We start from the raw sequence: 22,843 nt of genomic DNA on the forward strand, positions 1-22,843 counted from the left end.
CGAGAAGGGGGACCAGGAGATGAATACACTAAGCAGATTCAGAAGGATGTAGGTTGCAGTAAGTACTGGGAGATGAAGAAGCTTGCACAGCATAGAGTAGCATGGAGAGCTGCATCAAACCAGTCTCAGGACTGAAGACCACAACAACAACAACAACAACACTTTCGCGACGGCGCCCGAGCGTGAATCCGGCTTATTGGTATTGCCGAGCGGCCTGAGCCCGAGTGTGACTGGCGGCAGTCAGGTGCGGATTTTTCACTGCCTTCCAGGTTGGTAGAGTTTCCATCGCATGTTATTGTGTCCGTCGAGCTTCCTGCAACATGTGCGGCCATCTATTGAGTGCTTCTCGCACTTTTTTTACATGAGTGTAGCGTGAATTCCACCTACTAAAATTCCCGCGTCTTTCGAATGTGTATGTAGTGACAGCAAGTGTGCATGATTGTTTTCTTAGCGAATTAGCCACATCATGGGCGAAAGGCTGACGGATGAAGATATTTTAGCTCTTCTAAAAGAAGAAGTTGCAGATGATTCTGGTTCTGAAGGACATATTGAAGAATGTGAAAGTGTTTCAGAAAATAATGAAACGTTTACTGTTGGTAAGTTGCCGAAGTGAAGAATACGTATTTACTGATGTTTTATTTGATTTTCTCTTTGCGTGTATACAACAGTCAACACTGCTGAGATAAATATATCGTAATTTGCAGAGAATAGCGAAGCTGATGAAATAAGTGAACAAGAGGAACTCCGTAAAATTGCCACCTAATTTGAAACTCCTCCGCCACCCAAAAAGGTACGGCGCTCTCAAAATGAAGACGAAGGTACAGTGTGGACAGAAGACCATGTTTTTCCGGATGTTCCTGTTTTTGGGGAACATAGTAGAGTTATTGCACAAATAAACAGAAACACAAGTGCTTGCGATTGTTTCAGTGTTTTTATAACATACGAAATTATGAAAACAATCAAAACTGAAACTAATAGATATGAGGCAAGTATCATCAATAAAATGAGAAGGAACAACTCCCTAAAGACTAACCGTTTGTTTGTTAAGTGGCAGCCTGTGAAGATGAGTGACATTTATTCTTTTCTTGCTATTATTTTATACTTGTGTCTTGTGAAAAATTCGCCATTGCATGATTATTAGTCAACAAATTAGATGCTGCCTTCGTCCTTTGCTCCTAGCATAATGAGCTGGGACAGATTCAAAGCAATTCTGTCAAACTTGCACTTGAACAATAATGAAAATTACAATCCTAAAGGGCAATATAATTATTACTCACTTTTCAAAATTAGAACGTTCTATGACAGTATAGTTCGATCATGTCAGTTATTATATGCTCCCCCCCCCCCCCCCCCCCCAACAATTAATTGTAGATGAAGGCATGTGTGGGTTCAGAGGAAGAATTCACTTCAGAGTGTATATGGAAAAGAAACCTGAAAAATATGGTATTAAATTATTTATGGTACGTGATGCGAAGTCTGGCTGTTGCTTGAACTCAGAAGCGTTCATAGAAAAAGGATCCCAAGAGATTGGTGTTATACCAATCTTAGACAGAATACTTTCAAAATATTTCGGTAAAGTCCAACTGTCTTCATGAACAGATATTACAGCTCTCCTGCAGTATTTGACCACCTATGGAAGAACAATATCACTGCAGTGGGGACATGCATGCCTAACAGGAGAGACCTGCCCAAAGATACTGTTGTGGAAAAGAAGATAAAGAGAGGGGAAATGATTTTTATGAGGCGAGAACACTTACTTTGCTTGAAGTTGAAAGATACAAGGGATGCGTTAATGCTTTCAACTTGTCACAAGGCCATGATGTCGGAAGTGTCGGTGCATACTAAACAGGGTCGCATTAACAAAATGAAACCAGATGTGGTGTTGGACAACAATACTTATAAAACAGGAAAAAGCAGTTCAAATCGTGGAAAACATTGTTTTTTCCCATGTTTGTGATGTGTCTCACTATGCATTGTACAAGGAGACATGAAATGCTGAAGACAGGAAAAAATGTAGTCCGAATATATTCCTTCTTCAGGTTGGCGAGTCTCTTGTGAAAAGAGCACACAAGGAAACTGAGCCTGTAAATAGTCCAATCAATGACAGACTGTAGGGAAGGCATTTTGTACAGATGATCCCAGCGACAGAGAAGGAAGCAAACCCCACACTGGTTTTTAAGTTTGTTCGGAAAGGAGCAAACACAGGCTGGCAAGTCAGGGAGGAAAGAGACATGTTGGTGGTGTCACGAGTGTAACGTCGCTTTATGTGTACCGGAATGTTCCAGGGAATACCACACAAAAACAATGTTTGACTATTTTCAAAATCTGAAATACTTTTTTGTATCAAAAATTTGCTTCTTTCTTTTGTCTGCCACAACCTATTTCTTCAAAAAGATGACACATCAGTCTGCAAAAGCATAAAAAGTTGTTACCTCTAGCATAACAGCTTAAAAAGTTATTGAATTCTAAAAATCATGATAAATGCTCAGTTAGCTGGGCACATGGGTCTGCGTTGGGTTTAGGTGCGAAAGTGTTAAGGGCCTATCCATTAATTGCGTCACACGAATTTCACGGCTTTTGGAGCCCCACCAGCTGCTTGTCACAGATGGCCACATTTGTGTGACTCCTCCCGTGACGTGACATAATATATTTTGCAGATTTAAATTTAGAAATTATTAACTTATAACTGTACTTACAGAATTATTTATATATTTCTACACGAAATCCTTTCTTTCATGAAATGTAGAATAAATCAAATGTTTCAGAAAATTTACAAAACATAACGAATCAAAATAACGATACAAAATTTGATCATCTTGTGTCCAAGAACTTTGAATCCATTCCTTCACGTAATTTATGATTGACGTAGCAATCACTTCGTCCTCGATTTGGATAATATTAGGAACATTCACTGTGTCCAAATCATCTTCATCCAAACATATAGCATCGTCATCGTTTATCAAAGAACTTCCCTGGCACGCCTATCTGCAATTCTTTGAGGATGAATCATCGTGATGGACCAAACCTCTTGTTGGCTCTTATGTGATTAAATGTGTTGGCAAGTGGCCTTGTATGATGAAAAATATAGCCCACAGATGCCACACGATCGTTTAAATAAGTATGCCTCGACTCTGGGGCAATAGACGTAATACGGAGTTTGCTTGAAATGTGATGACACTCGGAGACTCGAAGATTCTGTGCTCTCAAAGCTCCGTTTTTCTAGCTCTAAGTCAGTAGTTCGATTACTAGAATCAAGATGTACCGAAACTGTTATGTTTTAACACAACACCAGTAATTTCGCGGCTAACAGACGCCATTTATCGCTCCAGTCTGTCAAATGCACTTCTACCTGTAGCATTTGTGGCAGCGTAAGTAGCATCCAAATCAAATCTTTAAAGCGATGTACAGCTGAAACTACAACTCGCACGTGTCGTCGCTTTTCGTCGGGACCACCATCATAAGTGAAACTAAACACGGGCCGGCCGGAATGGCCGAGCGGTTCTAGGCGCTACAGTCTGGAACCGAGCGACCGCTAAGGTCGCAGGTTAGAATCCTGCCTCGGGCACGGATATGTGTGATGTCCTTAGGTTAGTTAGGTTTAATTAGTTCTAAGTTCTAGGCCACTGATGACCTCAGAAGTTTAGTCGCATAGTGCTCAGAGCCATTTGAACTAAACACGGGTTTTGCAAAACATTCTCGAGTTCTCTTAACTTTTCGAAAGCTGGTAATTTAGAAAACCTATGTACGTCTGTGGCATGAGTCTCTGTGTTACTGGAAAAATGTTTTCCACTACAAATCGCCACTTATGTAAGCCCAAAGTGTATCATAGCTCTAGATTTCCCTTCATCAACTTTCTTTATTACAATACATGCATGAACAGAGGGAATATGTTATGTTTTTCAGTGACCACGAAATTATGATCCGATAATTTTACACGGTAGCCAAGCCGCATTAATACTGGAGCTTTAAGCATTTTCTGCTGTAAATACCAAAAGGTTCACGTGCTTTGTCATCCACAGACAGAAAAAATACTTGACCAGGATCCAAAACAGAAGCTAAAGATTCAAGGTTTCTTATAGTAGATGAAAAAAATGTGCCATCTCTTTGCTTTACATGAAGCGTAGAGTCTAGCTTTCACAATTTAACAGGAACAGTTTTTTTGTATTGGTTCGTCTGGGAAGCAGTCTTAAATATAACCCTGATTGACCCATACTATAGCCTTGTAATTTCAGCGAGACGTCGACCACTAGCTTTACCACAAAAACTGATGTCTCCTTTATGACTTCACGTAAACCGGGTTGATTTTCTTTTGCTCTCGGTCGACCAATAGTATTTCGAATTTCAAGAACTGCTGGTAAGTATAAATTTTCATAAATTTCTGGAATTTTTTCATTTTTAGAATAGCTACTTTTTTCTGTCATTCGGTGTGCCGATCTTTCTCTTCAGTATATTTCTTTCCTGTTGAATATCTGTCCTGCAAGCTTGTGAATCCCGGCAACTCATGTTCGTCGCATCGGTGCATCGCTGCTGCCAGTTGAATTCAGTATTGCCAGATAGAGGTAGGTTTCCGGCGGCATCGAATATATTGCCATTTTTAAGACTGACGGAAATTTTAAATCAAACACTGGACATTTTATATTAATTTCGAGTATCAGACGCACCTGAATTTTGGAAGTAATTTCTGGAAGGAAAAAGTGCGTCTTATAGTACGTAAAATACAGTAGTTTGTGGCAAAGAACACCTTCATCACTTTTTTTACTCATTTTAAATTTTGTTAGATAAATTGAAAATCACAAAAAGTACAACCAAGGAACCCATCGTCACTCATCGCATGTCGAGTTTCGATAGAATGATATAAACAATTCAACACGTACGAAATCAGAGCGGTGGCAGTTTTTCTCAAAGCCTCAAAAGCGGTATTGGCCTTTCGGCGCATGTCAAAGGCTGTTGACACGCGACACCTATATCCTAAAAAGTGATACAAACCCTTGCTTAATAACAATGATAAAACTGGTAATGTTTTTAAGTTTTTCGTTAGTCGAAGTTTAGATTTATAATAAAAACAAAACAATAGTTAATACATGTAAAGTCCTCCCCTTGCCCCCTTGTCACACTTTGTTGATCCAGTCCTTGCCCCTTAACATGTGACTTAATTTATGGATGGCCCTCTAAGTGCATACTGTTATGAAATACGACTGAGAACCACGGTCCACACGAACACTTGATTCGGGTGGCATACAGCCCGCGGATGTTAGTTTGAAGATCACTGCCTTAAAGTATCAACAATAAATCACGCATACCTTGTTCAATTCTCGTTTCTTCTGTAGGGTCTCATGGTTGCTGTCTGCAACTGTGTAGAAATTAAAGCGCGTGAAATGAGATAAGTTGTTCTTACTGATATTTTATGTTATTATAGGCATTATCTGTGGAAGAGAGCAGCACGATGGCATTATAAAACGTGAGCGCTGCACTCGTAACGCCCGATATTTACCTTGAGGTATCTCCTGCCGAATTTATCAGCGAACGGTGGTTGCCAGACTAACATCATCGATGGTTTGCATTATTTCTAGTTTTCGTTTAAAAGTGTTGCGAGACTCTCTTATCGATACGTTTATTGCTTCCTTCAATTAACAATGACCGGTTGCATAAAAAAATTACAATTCATTATCTAAGTCCTCGGACGTCAGTGGCCTAATGGAGTTGACTTCCGCGAGCAGGCGACATTCGCTTACGCCGGAGGGAACGTTCATTGAAATTTTTCGTGCTGCTACCGATAGCACTGTGTCAGGTTTTACGTTACGCCATTTTCGATGTACTTTTTCACTAAAAATAAGTTCAGAGTTGAAAAATAATGCAATATTGCGTAGAAAAGAATCCAGAAGTACGAAAAGATTAGAAAACTTTGTCAGTGATAAGAAAACATAAGAAGAAGAGAAACATACAAAAAAGACAAAAGAATGGCATTGTTCCAATATGTCGATTGCGCCTCCTGTCAGTTTGTCGTTAGTGTGTTCGGTGGAGCCCACGGCATCGTTCTGGTAAACTAGTAGGTACGGCAGAATATATACTCAGTGTTGTAACTACGGGGTAAATTCTACTTACGCAGACGAATACAATTAATGTTTTATTATTAAGAAGTGTCAAGATATTTCAGTAATTTTCGTCAGCTGAACATGTTATTTAAGATATATTATAAGCAAATACTTTATTTTGAAATGGTATCGTTTAGCATCAGCACTGAGTGAATTAATTTTTTGGTTCGATCGCTAGTTTTGAATACAACAGTAGTTCAGAAACGATAATCTCAATAACATAGCCCTATCCCTCGAAATATCAGCAGTAGCACGTAAAGTATTTCTTCTGAATCTTAACGTGGCTACATACCCATTGTGCCCTAGCTGGTTTCAGTTTGTCATAGGGCGACTTTCATTCCGACTAACGAATACTACCACGATTTTAACTTCGTGAGGAGTGAGCCTAATATTTCGATGCCTATGTATTAATCTCGATGTCAGTTTTCTTTATGTCTGATTGCTACCAAACAATAAATTTCACTAGTTCCCAAATGTTCTTTGTTTTTGTTAACTTTCAACAAAAACCGCCCTCCATTAACAATGTGCAAATGTGTCTTCCTTTTTGCGATAGTAAGTATGCCTCCAATTAATACTGAAGTCGTTGAAACAGAACAATATAAATGACTGGAAAGGAAGAAACTTTGCAGTCCAATTCAATCATTAAATTTAGTATTTCACTTAACATACGCATCTTAAATACGTCGACTAGTTGTCATTAAACGATCATATTATACCGGCACGTCTAATTAGGACCTTTGCCATGTTATTGGGATTTGCGTCAAAGTTTACATTCCAAAGCTGTTTTTTTTTTTCTTATTTCTAGCCGAATACAGCGGAATGGATTCTGCAGAAAATTCAAAAGCTAGTTTTAGTACTAGCCATGATTTGTTCCCAAATTTCGAAAGCAAAATTCATGCTTTTGTCGAAGAGCCATTTGAACTGTGTCGCCTGTGTGCAAGAAATGCTAAGAAGACAATATACGTGTTTGGCGATTCTGGAGATATGCAGCACTTGGAATTCAAGATAAATGCGTACCTACCAGTGACCGTAAGTTTCTTCCGAAGTAACTGATATTAAAATTTCAGTATCACTTGTCAGCATTAGGTCACCTATTGTATTAGCCAGAGATTACAATATTTCTACTCCTGTTGTGAACTTCTAAATTAGCACATCACTAAACTGAAAACATTCACCAATACCAAAGAAACAGTGATTAAGGATTCTGCACATGTATTTTCCGCTGAAATAACTGAAGAAGCAACGTGACTTCGTAGATAAAATTAGCTTGTAAATTAGAATTTTTTGCTAGTTTGTGCATCACCGGTTGCCGTGTTAAAACAAGACATTTATGATTTGGAATTGTAGTTATGCTTGCTTAGTAACAAACTACACATGTGGAAACTGTGTTATGATTCTGAAATCGATACTGATGACGACAAGAAACAAATCTTGCATCACTTTTTTGCACTTGTTTATCAATATTATCAGTATATTTAGCTTTTCCAGTAAGTAGGAAGCTGATAGCATAGTGGTCTGTAAGGGAACGCGGGACCGACCCTTTTAATGTGAATACTGGTGGTACCCTTCTCGTTTTGCATGTCTTCTGTAGGCCGACCACCGTAGATTGTTTTCTAGGAATGACGCTCTTTATCTCGAATTCACGAAGAGTGTGTGTGTCTAACAATGAGCAAACAAGGTTTGGTAAGGACTACACTTTCTATTATACACTGCTGCGCGACAGGTACCGTGCACTTGGAGAAGTGCGACAACTGATTTCGTATTTAAATTCTCGATCCGATATTCAAGTTATGAAAAAAAATGTATTTAGGTAGAAGTAAGTGCATAGGCTCAGGCGACCAGAATCAATTTCGATATAATTCTTATGGGTTGGCGTCTGCGTCATATTGTCCATGTATGTGAAAAGCGTTCCAGCCACTACCGGTCTCCAAGAGGGTATGTAATATTTTGAGACTGGACCGAAAACTTGCAGTAAGAATGGCACATGACCTTACACCGGAACAGCTACTCTTAGTAGCTGCTCTTAATTCTGTTGTACGTTTATTTTCATTCTGAGTTTTAAAACTACTGTAACTACATTACACAAACAAAACAAAAAATCAACATTATGGTTTTTTTAGTTTACTAATGCATAATTTTGCGGCTATGTGTTATGAACTAGGCAGCGAAAAATCAAACAGTACTGTTGCACTGTTTTCAGTCTTAGCGACAATTTTTGTCTTGTAAAACGTATTACTATCGTTCACTGTTACCAGTCCTGGAACGATCACAAGCGTATGGAAAATCCCCATATAAACATGCTTAAAACTTCCGTCATCGTAATGTAATATTTGATGACGATGGCACACGTTTCAAAATAGGGACATATCATGCTATGCTCAGGGTCGGTTCTAGAATATTTAACATTTTTTCCACACAAGTGATACATCATTTGGCAACACCCCCCTCCCCCCCCCCCCCCAATTCTTCCATCCATCAGCCGTTAGTTGCCTTTTCCTGAGATTGTACTCACATCATAAATGAAATAATGCCCCTCTGTAGCTGAGAAGTACCGGTGGCGTTCACTGTTTCCATGCAATGGATTACTGTTGACAGCATCAATTTAAACTATCTCATCCGTCACCGAATTGGCGTCAGATACAAATTTTTGCATGAAGCTCTAAGACGCACTATATTTGTCATTTACTCATCTAAAACATAACGAAAATGTTGTTGCATATGCAGGATAGATCATAATTAACATTGAAAATTGGCACTTGTGAAAGTGTGTCATATAAAAGGACAAAACGGTCCAGTAAACATAGAACGCTAGCGGACCGTTTGCGAGATAATTGTGAATATGTAACCGCCACAGTCTTCTCTATGAAATATTTGTCCTACTTAGTACAAATACAGGGTGTACGTAAAGTTCGGGAACACTTTCAATTATCTATTGCACAAGAAGTAAACATTGTACAGATGTCATACATATTGCAGTTTGAAGAGAAACTCTGACAGTTATTTTGTAAAAACATTCGGTACGCGAACCTCGAGTAGCCCGCCAGACGTCAATACGCTAATCGAATTCTTGCCTTACCCGTCCCAGCATGGGATTGTGGACTGTGGCAGCCGCTTCCTGCATTCTCTCCAGGAGCTCTGCTCCATCAGTGTTCAATGGTCTTACTTGTTGGTGACTTCTTACTGCACTTGGTTCTAAACATCCGTTAAACAGCTTTAGCACACTTGTTTTTCGTCGAACTCCAACACACAGAAAGCTAGCTCCGCACCTCAACTCGCCATGTTTGCGACTACCGCAGACTATCAGCAAATTACCGCTGTGGCGGTATATATGACAAAAAACTTTCAGGGTTTCTCTTCAAAATGATATATGCATGATATCTTTGCAATGTTTGGTTCTTGTGTAATAAATAATTGAAAGTTTTCCAATACTTTATGTACACCTTGTATATTCGTTATGTACAGTTTTCGATTAAGCCCCCATGTAATTGGGTCCAAACAGTGATGAATTCATATCTATTTTATATAACATTAAAACTGAAAATAATATATGAATTAAAATGAACATCTGACCTGACATAATGTAATAACTAATCAGCTTGTATTGTTTGGACAAATTTTAGCTGCACCAGCAGTCGCTTTTTAGCAAATTTGGAATCAATGGTGAACAAGTCATGATACCTCTGCATATGCTGACACACGCAAAAAGGAACATATAAAAAGGAAAGCTGCTGCTTGTAACACACTAAAATAATAATTTTCCATTGTTGTAATTAATTTTCATCTTCTTGTATGCAGGTATTTAGACAGTTTACAATGGAAGAGTGATGTGATTATGCAATCTGCATACAGTTTTCAGCAATTAACCTTATAAAAAGAAGTGTTAATGCCGAAAGACAATGTCGACACAACAAACTCCATTTGCTCTCTTTTCTAATACAGTGTAGGCCTATTGCAGAAGACATAAATAAATGTTAGTCTACTGACACAATGTAAGTGAATGTGATGGTGAATTGCTTACTGAATCTTCAGTTCTTCTTCCTCAGTCTTTGAACGAAACATTTATTATTTCTGAAGTATCCTTAAGTTGTCATCCTAAACATTGTGTTGAACGCAACTGCGATCAGGGTGTGGCTTTTTGAAAATTGTGTAATGCATTTAAACAAATGAAAAAAAACAGAGGGCATGTTCCTGTCTACACGTTTCGTTGAATTTAGAAAAGCTGCTGCAAGCACTGGAAAAGTAGAAGAACACGTCAAGTACGAGAAAGTGCAAAAGACGTTACAGTTGATAACTGTCAATTATAGGGATTAAACAATCCAATTTATTGTAGTGTACAATTTGCACATGTGATATTGGACAAGTTGGCACACATTTTACCAGTATTTTTTACAATTATATTTTTACAATATTAATTGTCACGTGAAAATATCTTCAATATTACACAAAGGTACTCGAGATCACATTGTACTTTCACTTGCTCACACATTAAGGAAACATAATTGGGACTAAGTGATCAATTATTAAGAAATTAGTTTACATTTATTACCTTCCTTGTAAAAAAATCACTTACTGTGTAACAGTTTTTCTCCAAAAGGAATTTTTTAATTTTATATGTGAAAACTCTTGGTATTTGAGTTTTTTTTTAAATTTCAGCTGGCATGTTATTATACATTCATATCTCGACATGCAGCTTCTCTCTTAACAAGTTGCTCTGGACTGAATCATATGTAGGTCAGACTGCTGCCTTGTTTCATAGTTATGAATGTGTTCATTTAATGGTAATGAGCTGTCTTTCCTTAATGGGTAGGTTTTGGCAAATGATATAATACTACAAATGTAAACAGATTGCAATCTCATAATGCTAAGTTTCTTGAAATGTTGACTGAATAATACATTACATCTCAGATTGTATTTTTTTTTTTTTTTTTTTGCATTTTTAAGATATCTCTGCTACAGGGTGAGTTCATGAACAATATGATCCCATATTGTAGTATGGAGTGAAAGTAAGAATAATATACTTGTGTAAGGACCAATTTGGTGACTTATTTGCTCAATACCCTTCGACTATAACACACAGTTAATAGCTTATTTGAGATATAACTGACGTGATGGTTCAATTTAAGATTTTCTTCAAACCATATACCAAGAATCTTAACAGAGGTCGCACTGGAGAGATCTTCGCTGTTTAGGAGCAAGTCAGAGATATCCTGTTGTTGGAATGAGATGCTGAAACTTTCACACACTTCTGATAAGGTTGTTCTTATTGTTCACTTGATGATGACACAAGTGATTTAATCTTTTGATCAGGGTCAGCTTTGTCTGTGCCTGTTATCAAAATACTTGTGTTGTCTGCAAATAGTGTAGTATGCCCTGAAGTAAGCTTCATGCTTGTCATCATTATATAGCAGAAACAGTATGGGTCCCAGGACTGAGACTTGCTGTACACCATAGCTAACAGGCATTTTCTCAAAGGAGAGCACAGTACACTGATGAACATTAGTATTTTTTTAAAATTTCATTTCAACATTTTGCACTCTGAAAGAAAATGATTCTAACCATTGGTTTGCAGTTCCTCTCATACTTTTATTAGCTAACTTTCTAAATAGTATGGTATGATCAATAATGTCAATAGCTTTAGACACATCTAAAAAAAGTCAGTATTGATTTCTTTATTATCTAGTGATGTTTAGGTTGTGTTGATATTCATACACTGCTGTGGTTGTTTTAGCTTTACTAAATTCAGTATTAAAGAGAATCAGTTAATAAAACTCTCTAACCTAGTGTAAAACAATTTCTCAAATATTTTTGAAAATGTACTGAGTTGCACTACTAGCCTGTAATTAGCTGGTCCTTTTTTGTGGAGTGGGATAACTTTAGGGGGTCAAGGAAAAGTCCATTATCAAATGATGTATTAATTATAAGTGTTAATGGTTCTATAATCTATTTCCCACAATTCCTTTCAATAAAATATGGTATGTTGCCACTGCCACTAGAGTATTTATTTTTTAGTCTTTTTTATAACTGTGAGCAATTAGGAGTTTGAGGCCTTGTGGAGAATCATTGTCGCTTTTGTGGTTTCCATATGTGTTGGGTGTTGGGTGCTGGCTCTATGGCAGTTTATCAGGTTTTCAGCTATTGTATTGAAATAGTTATTAAAAAAATTACGATTTTCCTGGTTCTGATGTCAACTCAACATTTAGATTCAGTTTCAAAGTTTTGTTTATAGCATGGTGCCTGTTGTTAGTTTAATTTTTCACAACTTTCCAAATGCCTTTCACTTTATTTTTAGATTCTGTTATTAATTTATCAATATATAATATTTTTGCTTGCTGAATTACTTTTTGTAGACATTACAGTAAGACTTATAGTATGTTCTAAACTTATCATTAGAAACTGGATTATATGTAACATAAAAACCTTAAAATGTGCATGAAAAATGCTTAAAACGCATGAAAAGTGTCGAAATATGTAAGACCAAATAATAAAACAACATGATAGTTACTGCTTGAATTATATCTCGAAGTCGAACGTATGCATATCGATTGAGTGGAAGAGCACAAAAAAATTTAGAACGCTGATATCATTTTCTGAATACTTCCTGGTAGAGGTTAGGAAGGGGGCCTTTCTGGGATTATTTTCTAAAAATTTGCAGGTATTGTTCCGTCTTTGCTATTATTGTCGGTAACAAGCAGATGCTATGCGAGTGAATCGCATCGAAACAATCGATCTGCATAGGACCAACTTCAATATATATCGCACGCAGAGGGGCATGCTCAAAAACACTGTAATATTTTATTTAAAAAACAACGTACAACCATGAATTTTTTGAACAGCATTAACGTTTAATCAATACTATTGGACCAAAGCGTCATTAACAACTTATTTTACCTTTTACTACTATTGTAAACATAAACGATCAAGTACTGTTCCAAATGTTCGGTCGTAAGGCTGTGTCTTCGATAACTCAAACCATTTTTACAAGCAGAAAAGAACAGTTCTACATCGACTGAGGTAGTGGGCAGCATTTGCATTTGGGTGCCATGTTGGCACTCATTGTTTCTGGTAAAAGTTCACCTGCCCCATTCACAAAACTATCAATTTGGCACAAGGGTTATTGTTTAAAATGTTTTCAAACTTTTCCCTAAGTTTTCTTTGTAATACCTCCAACAGTGAGGAGTTAAGTAGAATAATTTTACTCATTAACTGAACAGATTCATTCAATGCCAAACCCAGATTTTCAAGGCTTTTAATACTTGCAGATATATTAGAAAAATGAGTACTAATCACAGCAGTGTCTTTTAAATACCGGAATCATTAAAAGCTTCCTTGCACTGGCTAACTGCCAAAGCCTTTGCACTATCGAAGTCGTTTACTGCCCTCTAATGGCCTCAGAATGTTCATTATAAAACAACACAGCTTCGACCGACATACCTCAACGAGTTACCACTGGTTTGGGAGGTAAACGGATGCTTCATAGTTTTCCTTTGTCGGTCTTGATGTGAGCAGGAGCAGTTAGAAATACTTTCTAGACTTCAGAGACACTTTCTTCGTGGATGAAATCCGTTTATTTACATTCACAAACGTGGAACATATTGCTTGAGCAAGGCGAGGTACTCCATGAGCAAAGCATGTTACATGAATCAAATTGGTATAAAATATTCGGTGAGATTTTGCAGCTTTGATCATGTAGGGAGCAGCATCTGAAATAAACAAAAACACCCTTAACATCTGCAGAAGATTCTGGAAATATTTTTCTAATACCCTCATTCACAAATCTGGCTATCGTAGACTGATATACTTTTTCCAGTTCGTTGCAGCCCGCTAGATAGGAAGAAGAAGGCTCTTCATCTAAAGCACCAACAATTAAATTTGGAATACATCAGCCACAAGTTGCAGAAGTTTCGTCAACTGAAATCCAAATAATGCTGCACCTGAGTTCATTGCGTATTTCTTCCAGAAAATTTATGAAATGTTTATTGATCCAGTGTATTTAGATTTAAGCAATATTTGCTAAGGAAGCTTTTGAGGATAGGGTTTGTAAGTCTGTGAAGAGGAATATTGCTTGCAATGAATGTTTCACGCATATCCATGTTAAACCAACTTTTTTGGTTTCTTTGAACAAATCCCCGCTACTCCAACTGGCTGTCGTCGTAAGTTGTTCTCGTGGTCTTCCCTTGTGCATTCTTGCGGTATGAAGACTTGTCTTGACATGGTAGTCTATTTCAAACTTTTTTTTTTGCACGAAATTATTTTCTAGCAAACTTGACAATATAAAACAATTCCGTCATATGTAAATGTTCCAGGATAGTCAGCTACCCACAAAACGTACTTCTTTTACTGGGCGGAATGGCGCACAACACGTTCCACACTACACGTCGTAAACTCGTTCAACTATGTACAAATAAATATAAAGCCAAACTGAAACAATGGACGTGTGACTAAAAGCTTGCGTAGTTTAATTTCATTGTTGCCGACGCGTATGGTATGACAGTGGAGAGGATTAACCTTGGGGGCGAGTGCAGGAGCATTGACTCTGCATGCTCCTGTTCCTCTTCTGTAATGATTTCGCTAGGTAGTGGCATTCAATTAGCGATTGCACGCAGTTGTGAGCCGCTGTCAACCTGTGAGACATCAACAGAAGTTGGCAAAATCAACTAAATATCGTAACGTTAATGAATGGGGATACTGCTCGCCGCACAGACTGGCCGTGCGGTTACAGGCGTCATGTCACGGATTGCGCGGTCCCTCCCGCCGGAGGTAAGAGTCCTCCCTTGGGCATGGGTGTGTATGTTGTTCTTAGCATAAGTTAGTTTAAGTAACGTGTACGTCTAGGGACCGATGACCGCAGCAGTTTGGTCCCTTAGGGATTCACACGCATTTGAACATTTTTTTAACACTACACGAGGAATAACTCACATGGTAATAAATTGTATCCTACAATGCATACACCCAGTTTTGCCGTAGTAAGTCTCTTTCAGCTATATTTGGCTTTATCCCATGATCATACAACTGGCCCTTACAAGCAAAGACTGATGGCGAAGTGTTGTTATTCAGTTTTGAACTAAGAGGAAAGCAGGAATAGAAATGGGGAAGAAGTAAAAAGAGGGAGAGAGGCAGAAAGAGGGAAAGGTGGAAATAAAAAAGTTAAAATGAATAAAAAGGGAGTAAATTTTGAAAAGTAAGAAGTTGAATAAATAAGACAGTGATACTAACAGTAAAAATATATAAACTGCAGTGGGGGGAGGAGAGGGTAGTTAGGAGTTTCAGTCCAGGAAATTGGCAGGATGCAAGAATAGGATGGAGAACAAGTTTAAATTTCCAGAGTTCAGGGAAACTTGTGCTAGATGGGACAATGAAAGTGGGCTATGTGGTGTAGGATACTCAGTTCGATTGAATTATGCTTTAGAGTATGCTCTGAAACAAGGTACTGGTTGCCCCCAAGTCAGGTCGTTCTTCTCCATACACATACAGCTCATTTCATTTAAAATCACCCAAAATAAAGAAATCTTGTTGCCATCATGTCATAGATATTTGTGAAAATTTGGTGTAAGAAAGTACATAAATAGAAAATGATAAAATAATTTTTTTCAGTTTTTTTAGATCAAAACTGTAGTCAGGGGGCCATTTTGAAATGTCTATCATTTTCTCCATCTGGAGTCATTACAGAAGGTAGGTTGAAAGTTTTTTAACTACTATAACTCCCTTACTTATAAATCAGTTTTATTCAATTTGGTGTGATTAGAAAGATGAAAGGCCCAACTATATCACTAAACTACAAAAATGCTGCAGCTGTGCATATAAAGATGTGAAAATCTGTAATTTAAGTCATTTTTCAAAATATTTCGAACAAACTTCATGAATTTTTTCGTCAAAATCACAAGTTTCACCATTTTAAACGTTGTCTCAAAGAATTCCTATTGCCATACATTTCAACATAAAGAAAATCAGAAGGTTGTTTGTTCTGTTTAATCATTTAAAACAGAAAGAAAAATAATAATATAGACATTTCATTTTGTGAATCTTACCTAGTGGTCACAAATGATCATCAGTTCTCATGAAACACATTCATAAAATTCTAAAAAGCGTCCATTCCTTCAAACAAGTTTTCAATGGACAATTTATGTCTGATTCAAAAGTATATAAACGACCAGTACTTGTACTTTCACTAGGAGCAGGCAAAGTGTTTAAAATGTTTTCATAAGGTATCCAGTAAACATCAGTGGGAAGTGGCCAAGAATAACATAAGGAAGGGCCACTTGGACTCATGAACTTGACTTTTGCATTTCTGTATTCTTCACTTATCGCTAGAATTTTTCCAAGCCACCACTGGTCATCATAGATACCTGCGACAAATGTTTCTTCTTTAATTGTGTTACAGGCAGTGTTTTGAATTCCAAGAGAAACTTGAAAGAATAAAGTAGATGATTAAACATGCTTTATCTGCAACTTATTTTCATTCAGTGTTCTGAATAAATGATTCACTCTTGTCCCAGGAATGGTAGAACCAGTCTCATATAGTTTTTGTAAGATGTTTGTGAACTTTATCTCCTCTATTGTAACATAAAGGTTTGTATTCCTAGACCATGAGTTTTGGCAAATGTAAACAGATCTTTTGGACTTAAAATGTGACTGCCATATGAACTCTGTAAGATTGCTCTTGTTGCTAAATCTTTAATAGAACCACCAAGTCCATCACATGCATTTTTGCCATGTCTAGTGGCAAAAAATTCCATTCTGCAGTTACTCGATGATCTTCCTTGATATGGCACAAATTTAAAAAGTTCTTAAAGTTTTTTATTGGGCAGAACTGCCATCCTTGAAGTATATAACATGCTCGATGCGTGGTAATTGTTCCAGTATACAGGGTGGTTCATTGATCGTGATCGGGCCAGATATCTCACGAAATAAGCATCAAACGAAAAAACTACAAAGAACGACATGTGTCTAGCTTGAAGGGGGAAACCAGATGGCGCAATGGTTGGCCCGCTAAATTGCGCTTCCATAGGTCAAATGGATATCAACTACTTTTTTTTAAATAGGAACCCCCATTTTTATCACATATTCGTGCAGTACGTAAATAAATAAAAATGTTTTAGTTGAACCACATTTTTCGCTTTGTGATGGATGGCACTGTAATAGTCACAAACATACGGCTCACAATTTTAGTCGAACAGTTGGTAACTGGTAGGTTTTTTAAATTAAAATACAGAACATAGGTACGTTTGAACATTTTATTTAGGTTGTTCCAACGTGATACATGTATGTTTGTGAACTTATCATTTCTGAGAACGCATGCTGTTACAACGTGATTACCTGTAAATGCCACATTAATGCAATAAATGCTCAAAATGATGTCCCTTGACCTCAATGCATTTGGCAATATGTGTAACAACATTCCTCTCAACAGCAAGCAGCTCGCCTTCCCTAATGTTCGCACATGCATTGACAATGCGCTGACGCATGTTGTCAGGCGTTATCAGTGGATCACGATAGCAAATATCCTTCAACTTACCCCACAGTGAACGTGCGGGCCATGGTATGGCCCTAAGACGACCAAGTCACCTGCCATGAAATATGCTATTCGATACCACTTCAACCGCACGTGGAGTTATGTGCCGGACATCCATCATGTTTTAAGTAAATCGTCATTCTGTCATGCAGTGAAACATCTTGTAGTAACATCGGAAGAACATGACGTAGGAAATCAGCATACATTGCACCATTTAGGTTGCCATCGATAAAATGGGGGCCAATTATCCTTCCTCCCTAAATGCCTCACCATACATTAACCCGCCAAGGTCGCTGATGTTCCACTTGTCGCAGCCATCGCGGATTCTCCGTTGCCCAGTAGTGCATATTATGTCGTTTACGTTACCGCTTTTGGTGAATGACGCTTCGTCGATAAATAGAGCGCGTGCAAAAAATCTGTCATCTGCGCAGTAGCAGAACTGCACACGACGTTCAAAGTCGTCGCCATGCAATTCCTGGTGCATAGAAATGTGATGCGGGTGCAATCGATGCTGATGTAGCATTTTCAACACCGATGTTTTTGAAATTCCCGATTCTCGCGCAATTTTTCTGCTACTGATGTGCAGATTAGCCGCGACAGCAACTGAAACACCTACTTGGGCATCATTGTTTCTTGCAGGTCGTGGTTGACGTTTCACATGTGGCTGAACACGTCCTGTTTCCTTAAATATCGTAACTATCCAGCGAACGGTCCGGACACTTGGATAATGTCGTCCAGGATACCGAGCAGCATACATAGCACACGCCCGTTGCGCATTTTGTTCACAGTTGCCATAGATCAACACGATATCGACCTTTTCCGCAATTGGTAAACGGTCCATTTTAACATGGGTAATGTATCACGAAACAAAAAAACGTCCGCACTGGCGGAATGTTACGTGATACCACGTACTTTTACGTTTGTGACTATTACAGCGCTACCTGTCACAAAGCGAAAATGTGGTGCAACTAAAACATTCATATTTGTTTATGTACTACACGAGTATGTAATAAAAAACGGGGGTTCCTATTTTAAAAAAAAACGCAGGTGATATTCGTTTGACCTATGGCAGCGCCATCTAGCGGGCCAATCATAGCGCCATCTGGTTTCCCCCTTCAAGCTAGACGAGCTTCGTTTTTTGTAGTTTTTTCGTTTGATGCTTATTTCGTGAGATATTTGGCCCCGTCATTATCAATGGACCACCCTGTATAAGTGAGAGCAGTTTTCTGGAAAACATAGCCTGTGGTGGTATCATGCTGCAAACAGTCACTTATACAGCATAATGACCTTGACTTAATGCAATCATCTGTTTTAAAGTACACTATAAAAGGATGAAGGGTGACTTGAATGTTCTGCCAGTGAAATCCTTGTGCAGCATCCTGAAGCAGACAGGCATAGTTATCTGCAGAATCCACTATGATGATGCATGTAGTACTAGGAAGGGTGTCTTTTTTTGATTTGAAGTACCGACTATAAAATTTTGATACATATCGGTAATGATGATGTGTTAAGTTTTGAAGTTTTTGCATGAGATACTCAACAAATTCATTGTCTCATGCTACAAATTCATTGACTCATGAACAAATTAATGTCTCCAATGTAGGTCGATCAGTTTGCATCTATTGTTTGAATTCAAAATTTTCACCACATTTTAAGGACTCCAGCTCCATTAAAAAATTGTGCATTTCACATTCGTCAGGACACCAAGAACAGCGATACAGCATTCACTCCTCATTTTCCAAATTTCACACAAGTTTTTGTAGGAGTTCACTGTATGGCTCTTTCACATGTGCAGCATGCGTTAACTGTTTTACGTTTTGGTGATACATGCATATATATACATTATGCATTCCACAACTGTTTACAGTAACACATTCTTTGGCCTAAGTTTACAAAATTTAGTAGCACCCATTTCATCTTCAAGGTATTTTCCTCTGAAAGCGAAGTATACATCTTTCAGATTATGTAAAATTAATCGTTTTGTCTTATACACTCTTTTGCCATTTTCTGAAGGGACAGACAGTCTTTTTTATTAGCAGAAATGTGGCTTATATCATCTTCACAGTAAAAATTCTGGTCACGTTTTTCCACATCCTTACCTTTTCTGTTTCCCACTTTATAACTCCTTTTTGACAAAATACCATCTTCTTTTAGCAATACCTTCGATTTCTTTACAATGTATTCGGTAGTGTTAAAAAACATTTGGATTTTTTCTTTACGCCATGAAGCTGGTGCTAAGGTACGTATTTGTAGTTTTTCTTTGACAGAACTTCTGCTGAGTTTCTCTTTAAGTCTTTGCATTAAAATATTACAATCTGTACATTCAGCACTGCCAGTTACTTCAGACACATTTTTCACTGGAACATGTAGCACTTCTAATGCTGTTTGCTGGAATTTTGAAGCTAAGCGACGAGACTTGGATCAAATGTATTCTGGACGCCTGTCTTATGCTTTCTTGGTAACCTTAAATAGTGAAATTTGAACTAACAACTTTCATTAAGTTTTTTAAGAGCTGTAGATGGATCTGATGTATATTCTTGATCTTCAGCTTCACATTCAAACATCCCTGGAAAGTTATCCCCCATAGGAGATAAAATCTCCTTACAGCATGTTATGCACAGCTTGATACCTGGGATAATTCCAATGGATTTATACTTCCTTGCTATGGTTAAAGAAATAGGTTTCAAAGATTTCTGAGCAGTCTTTCTCCTGTGGTTCGTAAAAGGATCACAGCAAATTCTTTGTCTGTCTTCAAATGTTCCCAAACAGAGCCTTTTGTGAGAAGAACAAACACTCTCAATATTTTCACAGGTGCTTCTTAGCTTCACTAATTCAATATCGGCTTGATTCTAATTAGTCAAGAGTGTACTATGAAGAATCTGTAAAGGGAAAACGAGAAAGAGTTAATGACCCATTTATTAAGTGATCTCTAATACTCACAATACGGAACAACTTTGTATTACAGTCAGACCCCTCAGTATGGAACCACTCAATATGTGAAACCCCTCAATATGATATTCTAAACCCCTTAACTTGATAGTATGACGTATTTTATGACAGTCAATCAGATGCTACTATAGGAGCGTAGTAAGATTCATAATACATAAAAGCTCCGATTGTGGAATTGAACTTTGTTTATTATAATTTGTTTTATTTATTTTATTTGAATTATCATATATAAGTAATAAATTATACATAAATAAAGGAACACATTTTTTGTTTAAATTCTGTGAAAATATGTAAAACACTTATAACCTTAAAAATGTAGTATTGATAATGTCTTAACGGCCTTCAAAATGAAATACCTAAAAATTAACTTTCAACTGTCAATAACAAAATCGATGACAAAATAATTAATAATTATTTATTTTTTACTTGGTTTTACATTGTTAATTGTAATACTGCCACAAAAAGTACCCTTTAAAAGATGTTTTAACTTCAAAAGGGCCAACTGGAAAAAATTTGCGGACACCTTAGACATGGAAATCGTAAATTTACCATCAAACACTGAAAACTATGGAAAGTTCGTCCAAGCTGTTAAAAGATCAGCAAGACTCAGCATACCTAGAGGCTGCAGAACACTCTACATTCCTGGAGTTTCCAACGACATGAAACAAATATATAACGAATACCTGGAGCAGTACAGCATGGACCCTTTCAGTGAAGAAACCATAAAACTTGGGTATCAGCTACTTGAAACTATAAGCAAAGACAAACAAGAGTCCTGGAAACATACGTTGGAGAGTTTGACATGAAGTACAGTAGCAGAAGAGCTTGGAACCTCATAAAGCGATTGTCCAGCAACCCGGCAGCCCCCAAGGATCAGGTTTCCGTAACAGCTAATCAAATCGCACATCAGCTCCTTTTGAATGGTAAACCAACCAGGAACAGTAAGACTGCCACGTCATATAAGAGGCCACAAGGGACTGAAATACCACCTGAGCCATACTTCACTTCAACAGAACTGGAAGCTGCTATCAGTTCCTTGAAACCCAGGAAGGCCGCGGGTCCCGATGACGTCATTAATGAATTTATACAGAACCTAGGGCCCAGAGCTAAGGAATGGCTTTTAGAACTCTATAATCTCTGCTGGTCAAACAAGACAATACCTAAGCTATGGTTGAAGGCCAAGGTAGTAGCTATCCCAAAGCCAGGTAAACCAAGAGATGTTGCTAAGAACTATCGTCCAATATCGCTGCTGTGCTGCCCTTTCAAGCTATATGAACGTCTTATCTTGAATAAAATAGCACCACAACTAGAAAGGCACATCATTCCACAACAAGCAGGATTCAGACCAGGTAAATCTTGCACTGGCCAGGTCCTCTGCCTCACAATACATAGAGGACGGTTTTGAGAAGGGAGAAAAAACTGGCGTGGTGTTTGTCGACTTATCAGCAGCTTACTACACGATAAACCACAAAATCCTCCTGGGAAAATTTTTCAAAATGACGGGAAACTACCACCTTACTGAAGTTGTGAGATCACTGATCTCCAACAGAAGATACTATGTGGAATTTCAAGAACAAAGAAGTCGCTGGAGGAACCAGAAGAACGAGCTCCCACAGGGTAGTGTTTTGTCCCCCCTACTTTTTAATCTGTGTACAAATGACCAACCAGTTGGATCGACGACAAGAAGCTTTATCTATGCTGATGATGTAGCCATTGCATATCAATCTAGATCAATCAATCAGATCGAGAGAAACCTAACATATGCCTTAGAAGTACTAACTGAATATTACAACGGGAACCAGCTTCGACCTAATCCAGCAAAGACGCAGAATTGTTTATTTCATCTAAACAACAAGGAAGCAAACGGAATTACAATTGAAATGGAACTCAGTTAAACTTCAACACTGCCCAAACCCAGTTTATCTTGGAGTCACGTTAGATCGAACATTGTCTTACAAGAAACACGTAGAAAAAACTAGAGCGAAAGTCAACACACGGAACGGCATAATCCGTAAACTTATCAACTTACACTGGGGAGCAAACCCTGAAATTCTACGTGCATCATCCCTAGCATTGTGCTTTGCTCCAGCTGAATATGCATGCCCCGTATGGAGAAGGTCGACACATGCTCAGAAGCTAGACGCAGCACTGAATGACTCACGTTGATTAATCACGGGATGCCTGAAGCCTACAAACCGTGATCTCCTTTATATGTGTTCTGGAATAGCCCCCCCACAGATCAGACGGTAAACATTGGCGATGGCCGAACGAAGCAGGCAGTGCAAAGATAGAA

At 38.0% G+C, this 22,843-nt stretch overlaps 1 protein-coding gene across 2 annotated transcripts in view; it reads left to right on the top strand.

The window, feature by feature from the left end:
* The first annotated feature begins 5,934 nt into the window (after nucleotides 1–5,934).
* The window catches only part of LOC126267116 (uncharacterized), a 75,522-nt gene continuing 58,613 nt past the window's right edge, over nucleotides 5,935–22,843 (top strand). The window contains exons 1-2 of one of the 2 annotated variants that reach the window (XM_049972028.1): nucleotides 5,935–6,050; nucleotides 6,898–7,121. In XM_049972028.1, the coding sequence (XP_049827985.1) occupies nucleotides 6,912–7,121 (210 nt within the window). In that variant the 5' untranslated portion in view covers nucleotides 5,935–6,050; nucleotides 6,898–6,911. The remainder of the gene's footprint in view (nucleotides 6,051–6,897; nucleotides 7,122–22,843) is intronic. The other variant, XM_049972029.1, reaches the window with a different exon arrangement.

The sequence above is a fragment of the Schistocerca gregaria genome, chromosome 4 (assembly GCF_023897955.1).
Source record: "Schistocerca gregaria isolate iqSchGreg1 chromosome 4, iqSchGreg1.2, whole genome shotgun sequence".
Lineage (NCBI taxonomy): Eukaryota > Metazoa > Arthropoda > Insecta > Orthoptera > Acrididae > Schistocerca > Schistocerca gregaria.